Source organism: Triturus cristatus, chromosome 11, assembly GCF_964204655.1.
Source record: "Triturus cristatus chromosome 11, aTriCri1.1, whole genome shotgun sequence".
In the NCBI taxonomy this organism is placed as follows: Eukaryota; Metazoa; Chordata; class Amphibia; order Caudata; family Salamandridae; genus Triturus; species Triturus cristatus.
This window is the reverse complement of record NC_140594.1, coordinates 634151312-634171629: the sequence shown is the minus strand read 5'-3', so window position 1 is coordinate 634171629 and position 20318 is coordinate 634151312. Positions and strand designations below refer to the sequence as shown.

General features: G+C 43.4%; 1 protein-coding gene and 1 long non-coding RNA gene across 3 annotated transcripts in view; one reads left to right on the top strand and one right to left on the bottom strand.

Moving 5' to 3' along the window:
• Positions 1–20318, bottom strand: part of ANKMY1 (ankyrin repeat and MYND domain containing 1) — a 588784-nt gene that overhangs the window by 272378 nt on the left and 296088 nt on the right. For both annotated transcript variants that reach the window (XM_085634115.1, XM_085634116.1), the window contains exon 11: positions 18939–19091. In XM_085634115.1, the coding sequence (XP_085490241.1) occupies positions 18939–19091 (153 nt within the window). The remainder of the gene's footprint in view (positions 1–18938; positions 19092–20318) is intronic.
• LOC146785210 (uncharacterized) overlaps positions 1–20318 on the top strand; it is a 368347-nt gene that overhangs the window by 223781 nt on the left and 124248 nt on the right. The window lies entirely within an intron of this gene.

The window sequence follows — 20318 nt, the reverse complement described above, 5'->3', positions numbered from 1 at the left end:
TGCATGAACATGTGTTTTGGTGAGCATTTTTGAAGAGTGTGCTATATTAACTCTTCGTCTATTTACTGTGATAAAAATACGGAGCAACAAGATAATTTTACCTTATGAAACCTGATTACATGTAGAGCTTAACAGAATAAAATATATTGTTGACTGCCAATTTAGCTACAAAAATCGTAACCACATTGTGAAAGCTGCACACAACACAGACAATATTGGTTTTAGTGTCTTGCTAATTTCAATTTCATGGTTATGTGTTGGAACCTTAAAATTGTTGCTTTTCGCTAATTAAAATTGAATGTTAACACCATTGGCTCAACATTATTCAACAAAATATTCATAAGGCAATTTTAGGTTAATATCTTAAAAACAGTAACATTTTTCTCAATTTCATTAAGACAAACCATCTAATCAAAGTCCATCTAAATCATATTTTTTGGATCTGTTTTAATTAAATTGCAAAAGCTATTCCAATTTCCCAAAAAACATCCTAACAAAAAGAAAGCACATCCGAATGATTTGATACCTTATGTTTTAAAAATAATGGAAAAAGAATTTCCTTTCGCTCCTTCAAAAAGCGTAGACAATAAAAATAGTACACATCACACTATATTTAACACTGAGTTAAAATATACGGCAGCGGTCATTCTGCTTTATATAAATGTTTTTGCCACTAAATTTCCAAGCTGGGTTTATTCCTATTCTTACTCTTAAAAGTATTTCTAGCAATTTCTTGTTACGAAAGCTACACAAAAAGGGGAAAGATTCTGCTATACTAAGCCAGGGAAGCAGATCTTTTGTTGATACCTTAGTGGAAAAATTCTCTGTCTTGTTACTCTCGCTTTTTTTTCTGAAAAGTGAGCATTCAAAGCATTGTTAACCTTAGTCACTTTTTCATGAATTCCAATTTTTTGTTTGTTTACACTGGGAAAAGAATTGGATATAAAATGGATTACCTGCAAGGACATGACATTCTTTCCATGCAATAAAGCATTACATATAATTGCTGAATGTTTCTTTGTACTATGCCCACACCTCAAGGCATGTATACATTGAAAACTCCCCACCTTAGTCATGAGATGCCAAGCAAGAAAGCATGATTCAAGGCTTAAAGCTTGCAAGAAGGAATAAAAAAAGAACCTTTATAAGCAGCTACCTTACACAGTGGTAAACACCACATTGGGATCCAATACCAGAATCTAAGCAACATTTAGAGCTTGAGGGGCAGGTTTTCCTACTACCACTTTCATCAGGGGCATGTGCAAAAGACCACCATAATTCACTGTGATAATATCTTTTTTTAATAGATTTTATAGGGCTAGGTCACTATCCTAACAAAGACTTTTTGTAAAATGTAACCCCAAGTATTTATAAGAGCTTACTTGTTCCAAGGGAGAGCTTTGAATATAGCAAATATGTTTTTGTGAGGTTTACCGAAAATCATAATCTTGTTTTTTTCCAAGTTTATTAAAAGGCAGTCAGTCGTCCAATATTCATTTCTGGTTTTTATCTTCCATTGCAGACCAATAGGAGTGTAATTCATGATTACAATATTGTCTACATACCTCAGATAAAAAATATGTGTATCTCCTATTTTAGGAGAGAATGAATTGGAAGCAATATTTACTTTGGGAAAACACAGTTATTGGAGTGCAAAATCTTCAGCATCATTAGGAAATTTCATATTGCAGTAGTTTATTCCAAAGTAAATTCCAGTCGACTAAATCAAACATGGTCTGGAAGTTCACAAATAAGCAACAAAGTTTACCAGCTACTTTAATAGACCTCTGGACTAAAGCTCCAAGGTTCAAGCAGTGGTCCATAGTGAAATGGTTCTCTTGAAACTCTCCTTGTTCTAACAAGATAATTCATTTGCTCTTTGCCAACCGTTCAAGATGTATCGGGATTGTTTTTGGGAAAAACACTTTTCATGATATAAATCAGTGTATTAGTCTGTAATCTGTTATGATCACATTTTATGTGAATTGGTTTGATAATAGGACCTCATGAGGAATCGGGTATTATGGCATTTATGATTACCCAGTGAAAAAATACTTAAAGTTGAGGCCCACCAAATCAGATTATTAAAGATTGGGGCAGGGGGCACCCGGAAGAAATACTTTCATGTAGTTGGTGATCTTATCAACATTATTATATTCACAGTAGTTAATTTTATTGTTACCAGCTGTTAAACTATGCATAGATATTTCTTTTTTATTGCATAAAATCACACAAATTAACAGCTCTAACAGTTACAGACTCATATTCTTTCTTTTTGCCACATTTTAACCCCTTCGATGCTCATGACGGAATGGTTCCGTCATGAGCATCGATGCTCCTGTGCTCATGACGGAACCATTCCGTCATGAGGTCAGGGGCACGAAATCCCTCTGCTGCAGAGGAATTTCTATTTAATCCCTTTGACCTTGGGAGCTGGGGAAGCGAGGCCCCCTCCCTGGTTTCTGTGCAATGACTATCAGCACGCACGTCGCGCTGTCGTCATTGCACAGAAACCGAAACTGAAATTCAGTTTCACTTTCTATGTGCTCAGGGGGCTATCTCAGCCCCCCGGGCACGTGGAAAGACGGGAGAGGTATCATTGGAAAGGGGAGAATCCCCTCCCCAGTGGATCCAAGCAGGCATCCACCCACTAGACACCAGGGAGGGGGGAGCGGACCCTTGGGCGAGGGCTTTTGCTCCCCCCAAATGATTTCGGTGTGATTTAGTCTTTTAGCCCCCCCTAGGAGGCAGATGGGGCCAGTAGCCACCAATCTGCCCGCCCGGAGGGGCAAAAAGCCCACCAGACACCAGGGATATTACCTTTTGGCCGCATTAAAATTTACAGCCTTTTTGCCCCCTGGGGGGCAGTTGGGGGCAGTAGCCCACTATACGCCAGGGATTTTTGGGGGGCAAATTTGAATTAGGGTGGGGGCTCCTAAAACAGGCATGCCCATGCCCCCACCCCGCCCATAAAAATAACAGCCTTCCTGCCCCAGGGGGGCAGATGGGGCACTAGCCTCCTAGACACAGGGATTTTTTTTTGCAAATTTTAATTAGGGTGGGGGCATTGGCATGCCCATTTTGGAAGCCCCCACCCTAATTAAAATTTGCCCAAAATCTGCTTGGCGTCTAGTGATCTTTCTGCCCCCCCCCGGGGGTCAGATGGGGGCATTAACCCCCAATCTGCCCCGCCGGGGGGGCAAAAAGCCCACTAGACGCCAGGGATTTTTTTGGGACACATTTGAATTAGGGTGGGGGCTTCCAAAATGCCCCCACCCGCAAAAATAACAGCCTGGATGGGGCAGTAGCCCCCAATCTGCCGCCCTGGAGGGGCAAAAAGCCCACTAGACGCCAGGGATTTATTTGGGCAAATTTTAATTAGGGTGGGGGCATTGGCATGCCCGTTTTGGGCAGCCCCCCTAATTAAAATTTGCCCAAAATCTCCTTGGCGTCTAGTGGACACTCTGCCTCCCCTGGGGGGCAGATGGGGACATTAGCCCAAATCTGCCCCGCAGGGGGCAAAAAGCCCAATAGACACCAGGGAGTGTTTTTTTGGGCAAATTTGAATTAGGGTGGGGGCTCCCAAAACAGGAATGCCCATGCCCCCACCCCCTCCCCCACAAAAATAACAGTCTTTTTGCCCCCCTGGGGGGGCAAATGGGGCAGTAGCCCCCAATCTGCCCCCTGGAGGGGCAAACAGCCCACTAGACGCCAGGAACTTTTTGGGCAAATTTTAATTAGGGTGGGGGCATTGGCATGCCCGATTTGGGCAGCCCCCACCCTAATTAAAATTAGCCAAAAAAACTCCCTGGCATCTAGTGGATTTCTGTCTCTCCTGGGGGGCAGATGGGGACATTAGCCCCAAATCTGCCCCACCGGGGGGCAAAAAGCCCACTAGACGCCAGGGATTTTTTGTGGCAAATTTGAATTAGGGTGGGGGTTAACCAAAACGGGCATGCCCATGCCCATGCCCCCACCCCCAACCCTGCAAAAATTACAGCCTTCCTGCCCCCCTGGGGGACAGATGGGGCTGTAGCCCCCAATTTGCTCCTTCGGGGGGCAAAAAGCCCACTAGACGCCAGGGATTTTTTGGGGCAAATTTTAATTAGGGTAGGGGCATTGGCATGCCCGTTTTGGGCAGCCCCCACCCTAATTAAAATTTGCCCAAAAACTCCCTGGCGTCTAGTGGACTTTCTGCCTCCCCTGGGGGGCAGATGGGGTATTAGCCCCCAATCTGCCCCGCGGGGGGGGGGCAAAAAGCCCACTAGACGTCAGGGATTTTTTTGGGGGCAAATTTGAATTAGGGTGGGGGTTGCCCAAAATGGGCATGCCCATGCCCCCACCCCCTCCCTGCAAGAAATACAGCCTTCCTGTCCCCCCGGGGGACAGATAGGGCAGTAGCCCCCAATCTGCCCCCCCGGGGGGGCAAAAAGCCCACTAGAAGCCAACGATTACGCTGGCTTTTTTTATGCGTGGGGGTGGGGGCTGCCCAGAATGGGCATACCAATGCTCCCACCCCCCAAAAAAATAGCCACAGTGTTTCTGGATGCCACAATTTCCCACACAAAAATGTTTGAAAAAAGTGATTTTTTTCAGGTAAAATAGAGGTTTGCAGGGGATTCTGGGTAAGGAAACGCTGGGGGTTCCATGCAAGCCATACCTCCCTGGAAGCCCCTGGGTGTCTAGTTTTCAGAAATTTGTGGGTTTGGTAGGTTTCCCTAGATGGCCGCCGAGCACGGGGCCAAAAACCCAGGTGACCCCCTTGCAAAACCAGGTGGTTTTGAGATAGGCAATTTTGATGTCGCCTCACTAAGTTTTGGGCCCTTGCCTGTTGTGGATACTTGGGCCTCCCACACAAGTGAATCACCATTTTTATCGGGAGACCTGGGGGAACGCTGGGTGGTGGGAAATTTGTGTGAGCCCAGTGATGCCACAACTTTCCCACACAAAAATATGCGAAAAAGTGATTTTTTTCAGCTAAAATTGAGGTTTGCAGGGGATTCTGGGTAAGGAAACGTTGGGGGATCCACACAAGTCATACCTCCCTGCAAGCCCCCGGGTGTCTAGTTTTCAGAAATTTGTGGGTTTGGTAGGTTTCCCTAGATGGCCGCCGAGCACGGGGCCAAAAACCCAGGTGACCCCCTTGCAAAACCAGGTGGTTTTGAGATAGGCAATTTTGATGTCGCCTCACTAAGTTTTGGGCCCTTGCCTGTTGTGGATACTTGGGCCTCCCACACAAGTGAATCACCATTTTTATCGGGAGACCTGGGGGAACGCTGGGTGGTGGGAAATTTGTGTGAGCCCAGTGATGCCACAACTTTCCCACACAAAAATATGCGAAAAAGTGATTTTTTTCAGCTAAAATTGAGGTTTGCAGGGGATTCTGGGTAAGGAAACGTTGGGGGATCCACACAAGTCATACCTCCCTGCAAGCCCCCGGGTGTCTAGTTTTCAGAAATGTGTGGGCTTGGTAGGTTTCCCTAGATGGCCGCCGAGCACGGGGCCAAAAACCCAGGTGACCCCCCTTGCAAAACCATGTGGTTTTATGATAGGCAATTTTGCTCTCGCCTCACTACGTTTTGGGCCCTTGCCTGTCTCGGATACTTGGGCCTCCCACACAAGTGAGGCACCATTTTTATCAGGAGACCTGGGGGAATGCTGGGTGGTGGGAAATTTGTGTGAGCCCGGTGATGCCACACTTTCCCACACAAACATGTGTGAAAAAAGTTTTTTTCAGCTACAATTGAGGTTTGCAGGGAGTTCTGGGTAAGCAAACGTTGGGGAATCCGCGCAAGCCATACCTCCCTTAAAGCCCCCGGGTGTCTAGTTTTCAGAAATGTGTGGGTTTGGTAGGATTCCATAGGTGCTGGCAGAGCCAGGGTTCACAAACTAGAGCTAGGCACTTTGCCAAAAAAGGGTCATTTTTCACTGCGAAATTGAGGTGTGACCACGTTGCATTTTGCGCCGTATCCTTTCGTGGGCACTAGGCCAACCTACACAAGTAAGGTACTATTTTTCTCGTAAGACTTTGGGGAACGCGGGGTGGGTGGAAATTTGTGGATCCACGCAGATTCCAGAACTTTCCACCACAGAAATGTTGGGGAAAATGTGGGTTTTTTTGACAATTTTTTAGGTTTGCAAGGGATTATGGGTAACGGAACCTGGTGGGAGGCAGCTAAGTCACCCACCCTAGATTCCCCTGGGTGTCTAGATTTCACAAATGTATAGGTTTGCTAGGTTTCCCTACGTGTCGGCAGACCTATGGTTCAAAAATGACAGCTAGGCACTTTGCCAAAAAATGGTCATTTTTCACTGTGAAATTGAGGTGTGACCACGTTGCGTTTTGTGACGTTTCCCGTCGCGGGCACTAGGCCGACCCACACAAGTGAGGTACCATTTTTCTCGTAAGACTTTGGGGAACGTGGGGTGGGTGGAAATTTGTGGATCCACGCAGATTCCAGAACTTTCCATCACAGAAATGTGGGGAAAATGTGTTTTTTTGGACAATTTTTCAGGTTTGCAAGGGATTCTGGGTAACAGAACCTGGTGGGAGGCAGTCAAGTCACCCCATCCTGGATTCCCCTAGGTGTCTAGTTTTCAAAAATGTATAGGAATGCTAGGTTTCCCTAGGCGCCGGCAGAGCTAGGGTTCATAAACTACAGCTAGGCACTTTGCCAAAGACTTTGGGGAATGCGGGGTGGGTAGAAAATTGTGGATCCACGCAGATTTCAGAACTTTCCACCACAGAAATGTGGGGAAAATTTGGTTTTTTTGACAATTGTTTAGGTTTGCAAAGGATTATGGGTAACAGAACCTGGTGGGAGGCAGCTAAGTCACCCCATCCTGGATTCCCCTGGGTGTCTATTTTTAAAAAATGTATAGGTTTGCTAGGTTTCCCTAGGTGCCGGCAGACCTATGGTTCAAAAACGACAGCTAGGCACTTTGCCAAAAAAGGATCATCTTTCACTGTGAAATTGAGGTGTGACCACGTTGCGTTTTGTGCCGTTTCCTGTCGCGGGCACTAGGCCGACCCACACAAGTGAGGTACCATTTTTCTCGTAAGACTTTGGGGAACGCGGGGTGGGTGGAAATTTGTGGATCCACGCAGATTCCAGAACTTTCCACCACAGAAATGTGGGGAAAATTTGTTTTTTTGACAAATTTTTATTTTTGCAAGGGATTCTGGGTAACAGAACCTGGTGGGAGGCAGTCAAGTTACCCCATCCTGGATTCCCCTGGGTGTCTAGTTTAAAAAATGTATAGGTTTGCTAGGTTTCCCTTGGTGCCGGCAGAGCTGGTGTTCAAAAACTACAGCTAGACACTTTGCAAAAAAAGGGTAAATTTTCATTGTGAAAATGTGGTGTGTTCACGTTGGGTTTTGAGCCATTTCATGTCGTGGGCACTATGCCTAACCACACAAGTGAGGTACCATTTTTATCGGGAGACTTAGGGTAATTCAGATTTGTAAAGCAACTGTTATTACCTATTGATTTTTGATGCATCTCTGCCTTCCAAATGAAAGACATTGTGTAAAAAATAAGTAATTTTGAAAAATGACCGATAATTCTCATGCTACTGTTTCTATACTCTATCATTTGTTCCCATTTCAGAAATACATAGGTGTCTTTCATACAGATTTTTCCATGTGTACATTTTCCCACAATAATTGCTATATACCCGGAACATAATAAAAAACCATTGCAAATTGCTGCTCAGTTTTTGACTCTGGGTTCGTCGGGTTCTTGGTGAACCTTCAAGTCCTATATATCCCCACAACCAGGAAGGTCCAGCGGATGTAAGGGTATATTGCTTTCAAAGAGCTGTCATAATTAGAAAAAGTTACAGGTGAAAACGTTGACACAAAATGCAGTTTTTTTCAACTAATTTTCATTTTTTCCTATATTTAATTGTTAGTATCTATAAAGAAACCTTGAAGGATCTACACAATTGACCTCTTGCTGAATTCAGAATTTTTTCTACTTTTCTAAAATGTATAGCTTTCCAGGATCCATTATTGCTTTCATACCCATTTCTACCAAAGCACATAAAATAGCAGAAATAGGCTATGTCCCAGAAAAATCCCAAAATTGTGTAAAAAATGTTGGTTTTCTGACAAAAGTCTGTCATTCCTTAAAAGCTGGAAAAATTGTGATTTTAGCCCCACAAACCCTTTTTAGGTCTCGGGACCATCCGGTCTGCCGAAGGCAGAACCGGAAGTCGAGAGATTTAATGACTTGGAGAAGAGGGGCTTGAACCCGCCCCTCTTCTCCCCTGTTCTCCATTGGCTGGCCTCTTGAATGCTGGCCAGCCATTGGAGAAGAGGTCAGTCATTCCGATTAGGCCCCGTCCTTTTCGGATCGGGGGGCGTGTTTTTTGCAAGAAGTCTCATTCTCTGCTCCAGCCAATGGCTGGAGGAGAGAAAAGACAAACACGCCCCCGAATCCGAAAATGCCGCAGCGTTTCTCCGAGGCATTTCTGCTCTGCCTCGGAGAAAGGCGGTGGTGTCTTCCGGTGCCCTCGGCTAACCTTACTTTCAAATTTGATCACACTGTGGGTGGCAGATAATTTCTTTCAAATCTGTGTTCTGTCTTGTTTAAGAAAAGTGTGTGTTGGCGACTAATTAGCTCACCTACGGGAGTGACGCCACGGCCTGATTTACAGTCAAAGCTGAACTCCATGCCTTTTCTACACAGGCTAGCTCTGAGAGTCTGTATATCCGAACAAAGCACGTATTAGTTTCTTAAGCAAACATTTCATGTCTGATTCAAAGGTGTGAACGTTTTAGGGAATACGTGAGTTGACACAAGGAATAATGTATGCATTTATAAACATTTAAGCATTAGTCCATTATGAAATAACGAGCGTCTCCGCGTTTGCCTGACAGTTAACGATATACCAGGGAAGCCACAGATTGTCATTGTAGCCGGTAGCGTTTGTCTTTCAAATATAACACTGGGCTCCGGGATGTCCTGTAAAATCAAAGGCAATTAAATGTGCTAGATTAGAAAATTCAGATGCGGTGCACTTCAGGGAGCCCTTTTGTGGCGTGCTGGATGGAAAATATACTTCTGTATTAGAGCTATGAAGTGTCTGCCTGGCTTAGCGCGCGACCCGACTTAAAAATAAATAAATAATGGGAACAGTTGAGATTTCATTGGTTTTAGTTTTCTGAAAATAGCTTCTAAGTTTTCTGCGTGTTATGGGAGAATCAAGATTAACATGGCACACGAGGGCCTCCGATAGCTTTGTTTAGAAGCGGCACTGTTTATTTCACCGAGGAAATAAAATGTGCTGGGCGCATTTTTAAAAGGATAAACGTGTTTGCGTTAATGTTTTAAGTGCTGCGTGTGTTTTGGTTAGAGTCGTGGCGTGGCACACAAATGCTTCCACCGTCCCTCTGGAAACGCGTACACCTCGTTAAGCAATGAAAGTGTAAATTGGGGGCAGTTGCCCCTACGCTTGGGTTCTAAAGACAAAGAGGACCTCTCCTGGGCCCTTTCAGAGACAAAGAGACCGCTGCCGTGGGCGGGGGGCGGAGTTTAAATTCAACCTGAGACGGCACTGCAAGTGTATGCCCCAGCGGGTAGTCATTGCCCATGTGAATGGGCTTGGTGTGGGGGTCACAAGGTGAAGGGACGGCCCGGCCCCTCCTCCCTCTGCCACAGGCTGGGGGCGGGGGCACACTGGTCTCCTCCCCTCCCCTCCCGACTTGAGCTCTCCTCTTGACCGTGTTAAACCGTGCAGTGCCAACAGTTTCGTCAGGTGTGCCCCCAGAGACTGCACCCCAAAGGCGGCTGCACACAGGGGCTTGAGGGGGCTTGGCGGTGACTTCACGCACAGAGCTGGAGGCAGGGGGCACGCTGCCGTGGAGGAGTGAAAACCAGCCTGCCAACTTTCTTAAGGCTCGGTTGGCAGGCGGCACCTTGACAGTTAACAGTTATTGGCCTGGCAAACGAACAGCGATTAACCGGCCTCATCAGAGGCAATGGGGGTGACGCCTATTTATAGCTCATCCTGCCTGTCGTGTTTATTTATCCACATTCTGGTGCTCAAAGTCCCCGATTAATCATGGGAAAGGCAAACTGCAAGTGACAGACAGACTGCAATGCCAAGACAAAAACACCATCAGGTGCGCAGCTCACGCCTGACGCGAGACGACGTGTGATCTGCTGGCCGCATCTCTCTGCATTCCTTCCTTGCATGCCCTCCCCTGCAGAGCCTGGCTGTCTGAGCACCGAGCCTCCCTCCCAGCCGGACCAGCTCAGCTGTCCCTGGTACACGTTCCCACAGCAAACACCCGGGCCTGCAGGGGGCGCTGGCCCCCTCTCGCCTGCAGAGCACTGCTTTCCAGAGCAGGCCCTCATATTCCCTTCAAGCCTGTGCAGTCCCACCTCTCCACAGCAAGCACCCTGGACCTGACCTGTAGTGTATGCCCGTCCATTCTCACCTGCAGGACACTGGCTTTCCTGAGCAAACCGCCCCCCCTCTTTTTCCTCCAGGTCCATCAACTGTTGTTTTTGCCCTCACACTTCAAACCTGTGCTCTCCCACCTCCCCACAGTAAACACCCCGGCCTGCAGTGTATGCCAGCCCCTTCTCACCTGCAGGGCACAGGCTTTCCAGAGCAGGCTTTCACCTGCCCCCCAAGCCTGTGCAATCCCACCTCTCCACATCCCCACAGCAAACACCCGGGCCTGCAGGGTGTGCCAGCCCGTTCTCACCTGCAGGACACACGCTTTTCTGAGCAGGTCCACCCCTTTCCTCCAGGCCACTCAAACTTCAAACCTGTTCTCTCTCACCCCTCCATATCCCCACAGCAAACACCCGGGCCTGTAGCGTATGCCAGCCCGTTCTCGGTTGCAGGGCACAGACTTTGCAGCGAGGACATCGCATCCACTCCCCCCACCCACTTCCCCCTGCTCTTTCCAAGTGTTGTTTGGCAAGGGGGTTCCTTTCTGCTGCCTGATAGCATAGATTTCACAACCATCTGAAAGGGGAAAACTGTACACACTCAAGAACACTGCCTGAACACAAAATGAAGGCTGCTTGTATTTTCCTCTGCGGAACATGTTTGATTTAGTTTTTAGGTCTCGGCTAGTGAACAAGCATTTACAATGGAACGGTCTCGGCATTGTTAAAGTTAGAGCTATTGGCATTGCTCATGACATTTTTTTTGTTTATGTTTTTGTTTTTAAAACATGTAAAGAAACGGCATTGTTATTTACAATGTCAATAGCTTAATCAGTGTGTGTGTAGGTGGCTCTGTGTGTGGGTGCAAATGCAATAGGTCTCGCATTTGAGAGTGATTAAGCTATTGACATTGTAAATAACAATGCTGTTTCTTTAAATGTTTTAAAAACAAAAACATAAACAAAAATAATGTCATGAGCAATGCCAATAGCTCTAACTTTACCAATGCCGAGACCATTAATGTATTTAGTTTTTTCATGCATCTCATTACAGCTACTGTTGTCATGGTTCTTCTGGGCCCTAATCTCTCCTCAGGCTGCAGCCTGCCATGGATCTTGCGGGCGATGTACACATCAGTTTCATGATTTTAAAAGTTTCTCCCAACGCTTTTTACATGTATTAGTACCCCCTGATTTATGATAATGTATCTTTTTATGTGATATATTTAAACAGATTATTTATTTATATGTACATAATTTTAAAAGTGTGATTTGTTTGTTGCTTGACATTTTTTATAGGCTGGTACCAAATTAAACAAACTTTGATTGATTGAATCAATCCCCTAACACCTTGAAAGCATGCACAACACACTTCCGGAGAATCACGTGGGCAGAGAGGTTGTGAGATAAGGAAAGATCCGCCAGGCGGCAACAAGAAAAACTAGGAAAAACACCCCCAACGGTTCTAACTCCTTTATCGAGCAAAAAAAGGAAGACGACCACGCTAAGAGAGAGGCTAGTTTTGGCACCAACTCCAGAACCAACACTTTTTAATTTTAGCAGCAAAAATGGAAAACAGAAATTCTTCTTCCTAAAAGACCTAACGACCGCTATTTATGCCCCAACGGAAGAGGTACCTGGCTCACCAAGTCCAATAGTCCCAAATAAAATGGACAAAAATGCCATCACAAATCAGGATCACCTAAACTACAGGACGAGACTATCTATGTGAACACAAGTCCTCCTCATACCCAGATAGATAGCAGTAAAGCATGTTTAGAGAATTCAGCCCCACAGGGAACAATCTCAACAAGCAGACAGATAACAACAACCGCACAGGTGCATCAGAATGTACCAACGCTGGGTCAGAAAAATAAAATAGTAAGAAGTTCACACTTGGACAACAAAGATACTCCCACAGAAGATCTTTTAGATAATATTTGCTTTCAGGCAGTTCCTTCGGACAAAGCTTGGACCCGCTCTTTTTCCTTATCTAACGACACCAACCTCCTGCAAATCTTGGAAATAAATACGATAAAACAAGACCCAACTGATGTAGTTACCTCTGGGAAACACCTTCCTACTGCTACACCGATGGGAAGGAAAGCAGGGGGGAAGGGGGGATTGCCTCCACCACCCTAAATTTGAGCCCCAGAAAAGACCTACAAGAGGAAAATTCAAAAGATGGAAACTTTCTAATAACAACTAATCAGATACGCCTGTCATCACCGATAACAATCTCATCAGTAAGCAGAATAGAGTCACAGCTGGGTCACCAGGAATGTCTCCCTAGGAGATACCAATCGCCCCAAGGTGTAAAACCCTGTTAGGCACTCTGCAGCAAGCTATAAGGGTATTGAATTTCCAATCAGACAAAATGGAGGTGCTGAGCGACCTTATCAATCTGATTGCAGAACACATTGCTGGAATAAACACAAAATTGGAATTAATCACAACCCCACTTGAAAAAAGGAACAACATAGAGGTGCAAGTAAGCAGCCCCCAACAATTGGTTAGCTGTGGTTGCGGCAAAATAATTGATAAATTGGCCAAGCTCCCGGAAATCCTTACAGGTATACAAGGGGCAGTTCAACCAACACGCAAAGTAGAATCCATAATTATGCACCAACAGAATGACAAGAACAAAGACAAAGAAGAGCTTCCAAATACTCCAAAGTGACACGAGTCATAAGTGGAAAAAAAGAGGAAGCGTAAGCTGAGGAAATAGAGGAAATGACAGGCACAGGGGAAAATCAAGCCGAGACAAAACAAACCTTCGGCAAACTTTCGCCAAAAGGAAAACCAACGAAAAGGCAACACAAATGTGCCAGGAAGGCCAGGCTTAAGCTTAGTAATCAATTCGCCCCTGGTTCCGGACAAATTTACTCTATATTCACTCAACAGACAACATTTAGTAAAACAAACAGGATTAACAAAGAAATAACTTCAGATACCTCTATTTCAGGGTCCAATTTATCTGATAACTCTGTCGACCTCAAAAAATCAAATACATTTCAAGCGTATTCGTCTGATCAAGCTTCCAGCAACTAAGGGGAAAAGAACCTGGTAGACATCAACATAATTAAAACACAAGAGCTTCATCAAGGGGAGCAAAAACACAAACTTAGGACGGCGAGATCGGATAAAAAACAATTGACGAAAAATGAAGAAGGGGCAGCAAGAACCCCATGGGACCACAAAGCAGAACCCCATGGGACCACAAAGCAACAGCACCTTCAGGTCGCAGAGACTTAAATCAAGAAAAGGAGGCACAAAGAACAAACAAAAAATTGCTGGAAAGGAAAATGAATAAACCTGCCAAAGTGGAAGAAACATCAAGGGTAAATTTACCAGATGAGATAAAAGATATGGAACAAAGCAACCAAATACCGATAGCAGTTAGCATAAACAGGATGGGACGTACCTGCAGGTTTTTTTCCACAGAGTCTAAAATTGAGAGCCCATGGGTATCAACATACAAAAAGCCTGGGAACCCGGAGTACGAACAAGATGAAGGAAACTTGACTGCCTTACCGCAAGAAAGGGTTCCCAAAGAATTTGCTGGCCAAGAAAATCAAACTGGCCCGAAACATACAATATTCAAAAACATCAAACAGCCAACGACGAGACCACAAAACTTTTAAACCAAATTAGAGAGACCACATCAAAATTGATATTTGTGCCGGATTAACCAACTAAAGGGAGACAAAACACACTGAACCGGGGGAACTTGTTAACACTGTTCAAAGAGATACCGGAACTAAGGGGAATAACATCACGAGATATTTTGCCTGTAGAATTCCACCAAAAGGCATCTTCCCCAGACAGAGAAGAGACTTTAACTACCTGGATCTCTAAGGAACTAGTGGACTAGATCTACACGACCAGAACATTTGAAGCCTGGGGAATGACTCCAAGGCTCCACAAACTGCCAAAATATCCATATCCTCTTTTACAAAACACTCAGGAACTAAAAATGGGACAAATCACAGTGAAAGGCCAAATATTTTTTCTACGGGGTGTGAGAAATACCACACGGCCCGCACAAAAAAACTCAACCCAGAAAGAAGTAACATTAAGTCCATCAAACTTCGAACGTCAGCCTGGTAACAATCAGATCTGGTCATGGGTGCCAATGGCTCTGTGCAAAACATTTACCTGACAAATATGCACGGACAGAACCTGATGACATCGCGGGGGAGCACTCAGGTGCAAACAACAGGGACAAAATAAAGACGTGTTCAAGGAACATCCATGTTTCAGAGAAACGAGCCAGGACACAATCAAGATCTGTTCATGGAACGTCTACGGTTTCAGAGAAATGGGCCAAGACCATGAAACCTTGTCGTTCCTGCAAAACCAAGATCTAATACTTCTCCAAGAAACATGGAACATGAAACCAACCTCAATTCCGGGTTATACAGAACATCACATTTTGGCAGAGAAAGTTTCTAACTTCGGGCAGCCTGGGAGGGGGGGGGGCTATCCATTTTTGCTACAGTAAAACACGTCAGGTCAACAGAAGAATTAGATGCCAGAGAAAATTGGTTGCAAGTATTAAAACTCACTGGTAAACTTCCCTCCAACGAGACAAGTTGGCAATTAATACTTATCAATGTATATATTCATGCCGGAGAAAAATACGAAGAAAGAAAAATTCCTTACCTTGGTGAACCTGATAAAGTTGCTGCAAAGGACCCACAAACATAGTAACCTGATCATCTCTAGAGATTTCAATAGTAATCTCATCATGAGTAAACAGAAGGAAGATGAAAGACGACCCGGGAAACCAAACAATAAATCGAGAGTTGGAAGCATTAGGCTTAATAATCCTGAACGGGAACGTAATAGGAGACAGACCGACCGCCATTACGCACCTGAGCGGAAATAGGCAATCAATAATTGACTTTACCTTTGCTAGCAAAAACCTCATCCATATGATTGATTCCTTTCTAGTAAGTCCACGCCCAGGAAGCGATCATTTTCTGCAAATCATGAAGATTAACATCAAACTGGTTCAGTTACGAAAATTAAAGACCTTAGTTCAATACTCAGAAAAATATAATTTGAGGAAACAAAAGAGGCGAGGATCGGAAACAAAAGAGGCGAGGATCAGAAACAAAGGCAATCATGTATACAATTCAATATCACATGAACCAAACAGGGACATTGAAAGAATAAGAAATAGTAAACAATTGGGTACACTCGGGTCAAGTTCTAATACAAAAATCCACCCATCCTGGCCAAAAAGTCAATCCCTTATTTACAATACGCAGATGATATAGTGGTGTTCAGCCAATGTCCGATTGGCCTGCAAAGAGCAATCTACAACCTGGTAATCTATCTCAACCAGGAAAGTTTGGAGTTGAATAAAAAAAAAACGAAGGTCGTACGCCTGGTGGATCCTAAGAAAAACAAGTCCAAATGGTAGGTCAACGGTGACCAAGTTGAACAGCAAGCCTCGTACAAATACCTGGGCATAAAACTGGGGCGGGGCACGACATATAAGGACCAATAAATGGAATTAAGAGCCAAAGCACAATCACTAATCTTTGCCTTCAAACTGCTGAATAAAAAACTGTGCTGCCCGGCCTATACCCACCTCCTAAAAGTTATGGCAGCACAAACTTTACCTACCCTGTCATACAGCCTAGAAACATGGTGTGGCAAGGAATCTGAGTTATTGAATGAACTCCAGACTAAGGTGTATAAGGCCATATTTAATCTCCCCAAGTCTGCATCCCCCGCACAGGTTTGGCTAGAATTTGGTCTCCAGAACCAGAAATTTCGAAGCATGAATTCCTTTGTGAAGCTGTGCCACAAATTCCGATTATCTGAACGCGGCTCATTGAATAGCTTATGCTGGGCAGAGATCAAGGCTCACATGGAACAAGAAACATCCAATACATGGGGTGCTTACTTGAGAACATTTCTGTAAGAATTGGACATTCAATCAGCCTGGGATAGCATGGAAGAAAGGGCAAAACTTAACCAGGTTTGCAATAATTCTGGAACGAAGGAATCCCTTCTGGAAGATAAAAAATTCCTGACCAAACGATGACACACATGGACGGTGATAAATTCCTACACACATGTAAAGCCTCAAGCTTATTTTGCAGCCCATTTTCCGCACCAAGACAAAAAAGAGCTTCATCCAATATCGTTTAGGAATGCATGACTAGCAGGATCTTCTGCCGTCATGGAAAAGCAAACAAGAAGCAGCGAACTGTCAATTATGGAGCTATTCCAATGAAACAAAAACTCATTTGCTGTGTGTATGCCCTGCAGTTAAGGATTTAAGGAAATTACTTTTAAAATCTAAATTTAATTATTTAAATATTGGCACATGCAAACAAGCAGTGATCTGCTGGATGGAGGGCACATCTAATATCTTGACTTGCCGAGGTGTTAAATGTTTCACACAAATAAGTAGACTCCTCTGGCAAGCTGACTCATAAAACTAGAATGCTAGCCCTAGGAACAGTTTTATCTTTAAAAAAAATACTAATAAAAAAAAAATATATATATATATATATATAGAGAAGTCCATCTCTCAAAGACATGCTAGTACATAGCCATTTACAAACAAGAGAAACAAGCTGGCTACAACAAACAAAGGGTTTCCGTAAATGTGGGAACTGCAAGGCCTGTAGAAATAGCAACAATGTACTAGAAGTCACACTTGAAAGAACTAAAACACTCTGGAAAATTCCGAAACTCATTACATGCAATACTGATTTCGTGGTGTATGCAATAGTATGCCCTTGCCAGTTATGGTATATCGGATCGACTACCTTTCCGATCAAAAAACGTATCCTAGAACACTGGCGAGCAATCACAAATTGCGATCAAACTTACAGCACTGCAAGACACTTCTCGAAGGAACATGGGGCCGACTGGACCAAAGCCAAATATTTTGGATTGGATACAGTCAAACCCAACCCCAGAGGAGGGAACCGTATTGCCTCTTTACGCAAACTAGAATCACGTTTCATCCTCCTAGCAGGCACCAAATTTCCGGATGGCCTGAATCAGGACGAGGAACTGTATTCCCACCTTTAATGAGATATTATCTTATACTGAAATATGGAAACCTGGGTAGGCCACTCACGCCCTGTCCATGCCTCCCTTCCCTTGGTTTTAAAAACTTTAAAAAAACAATAATGTACTTTTTTCCTTTTTCTGCTTATGTTTCATTGAATGTACAGGTTGAGTAATTATAGAAAACCATATGCAACCAGTGTGAGTAAAATATAGCCTTGTCTGTTGATGGTTTGTTAAACTCTGTTATTAATTAGATCTGTCTTTTTGATCTCATACAGGAACACCACTATGAATCCTCCTGTATCTCACATCTGTGATAAAATTACGAGCACCGGAGTCACCTTTACTCCAAGTCGGCATTTGGATAGTTGTTAAAGGGCACTAGACCCTTCATCATTTTGTTAGTTTCAACTTGTGAGAAAAACCTCCTGTAACTAAGCATATTGAATCTGTCACATAGTCTATCAATAGGCACTAGTCCTTTATCTTTTGTGAATGATTGCAACATCACACTCTTGCACCAACTGGTTAATAATACGAACTACCAATGAAAAGAATTGTATTGTTTAGATTACTTTCTGTACATTTTCAAGTGATTATTTTGCAAATTGCATTGATATGATGTATTTACATAAGCGAAACTCGATTTGTTTATTTTTTTATGTCTATATTTAAAAAAAAGTGCACTTACTCTATTTAACTGGTGCAAATGGAGATTATGGTCATGTGACCAAGACCACGGACGTGGTCGAAACGCGTCGTTCTCTTCTGCCCTGTGAGGAATAAACTGCTTTGCTGACTAAGTGGGCTCGTGTGGATTCTTTTCGTGACCAGGAATCGACTTTTCAAAATATATATATATATATATATATATATATATATATATATATATATATATATATATATATATATATATATATATATATATATTATAAAATAATTGCGGAATGGAAGAACAAAACAAGGAATGTGCACCAACGCGGATATATTAGAAATGGTTTTTACTGTATATAGTGTACATTAACCAATTGCACATAGCACGGCTCCAATAAGGAAATAGCTAAAGTGGAGTAAACCTTTAAAGGGCTTATTATCACTGCTTTTGCACTTTATATTGTTATATAATCAAGGGATTTTAGGCACTATTTTTAATCGGATAAATCCACACTAGGTTTTGAAGCAGGAATAATGTTTTATTTATTCGTCCAACAGGAACCAAACCTACGGTACCTCTTGCTTTTAAGGTTTTAAAATGTTTGTATAGGTTTGTATTAACCAAACAAATAAAGATTGAGAAGAACACATTTTGTTCTCTTAACATTGCTTACTTTCCTTTACACAAGAAAACAGAGAATTAGTAAAAAGTTCCTTATAGAGGTCTAACATAAGTTGCAAATCCCACATACATCGGTTCCTGGAGTATATGGTGCATGTATATCTGCCAATGATAACAAAGGCTGAAAAATACCATGCTCTGTATTCTTACCTTGGGGCAGTCCTCTCTCTCAGAGACCACATGTAAAGGAGTGCGTCCACCTTCTTCTGCAGCAATGTTGGGTTTCATATAGTAGTTACAGAAGACCTCTGGTGCGTTATTTACTTTCATAGGAAAACCAGCCACCGCATTTGCATTGTCACACTGTTCAGGCAAACACACAATTGAATATAATATATTAACACAATAATGCAAAATATTCAAGTTTCAAAACTTTTATTTCTTTATAAATATAAAAAGTATTTAAATTAATTAAATTAGTTATTCTTAAACAAGCTCTCTACAAATTGAAAAAAGGATAGTATGGGTGGGTTAATGTTATTTTTAAATAACTGCTTAAAAATATTATTTATAACTTAAATCAATATATATCATAATTTCATACAATTTAATTTGTGGAGGCAATGTGTTGCTAATGTTCATTTTATTATTTTTAGGTTTTTTTTACAAGTGGTTCTTTATGGACAATTTTCATATGCACACAATACAAGCATGTTGAACAAAGGGTGCATAGACTTCGGGTTGCACAGCAATGTAACAAAACTGTGTACTCGCACTGGTTATAGTCAGTAACCCCGTGTAGCTCATGCCCTCTCTAAAAAGGGTCTAGGGTCCATATGTGTCAATTATCAAGAACCCCTATGTTGTGAGAGGGTGGAAAAACACCAAAGTGAGGCATAAACTTGTAAACCATGTTAAGTGAAAGCAAACTGACATCTTCAGGAGTGTGAGTGGCTATGCGTCATTAAACTATGCATCTGTCTGGAAAAACTGAGGGTGAGATGTAATAGCCACTGTTAGGATGCTGATTTTGCTACCAGAGATCTGAATCTAGGGGGGCGGATAAGATGGGGGAGCCAGGGACAGTGGGTGGTAGGGATCAAAAGACAGGCACTCATATTCATGACATGTGGGGGGAGGCTACCAGTCTGTGACATGCTTGCCATATGGGACATAATGGCTATGATGTACCACATGGGGGCCTATAGTCTGTCTTGGCTGATAGCTTTTCTAAAGTATGTAAAGTATGTGTCCTAGGCATCCCATCGCAGTGGATCCCACTGCTGTCTCGGCAACGAGTGCCACATTGTGACTTACACAGTCGCCAACTTCAAAAGATTGCATAGCCATGATTGAGTGGACGGGGCATCTGGGGGACTTCCAGGCCATGGCAAAGTGGCATTTCACCAGGTCTATACATTTGAAAACATTCTTGCTTTTGCATGTACATGTGGTGATCCACAGCAAGCACCACCGAGGGTCAAAGGGTAATACCCGTGCACTAGTGTCCGCCAGCATCACCGTAACCATTTCCCAAGAGTATCTATTAATGGGGCAGTACCATACCAAATGCTAAAAGTTTGCCTTCAG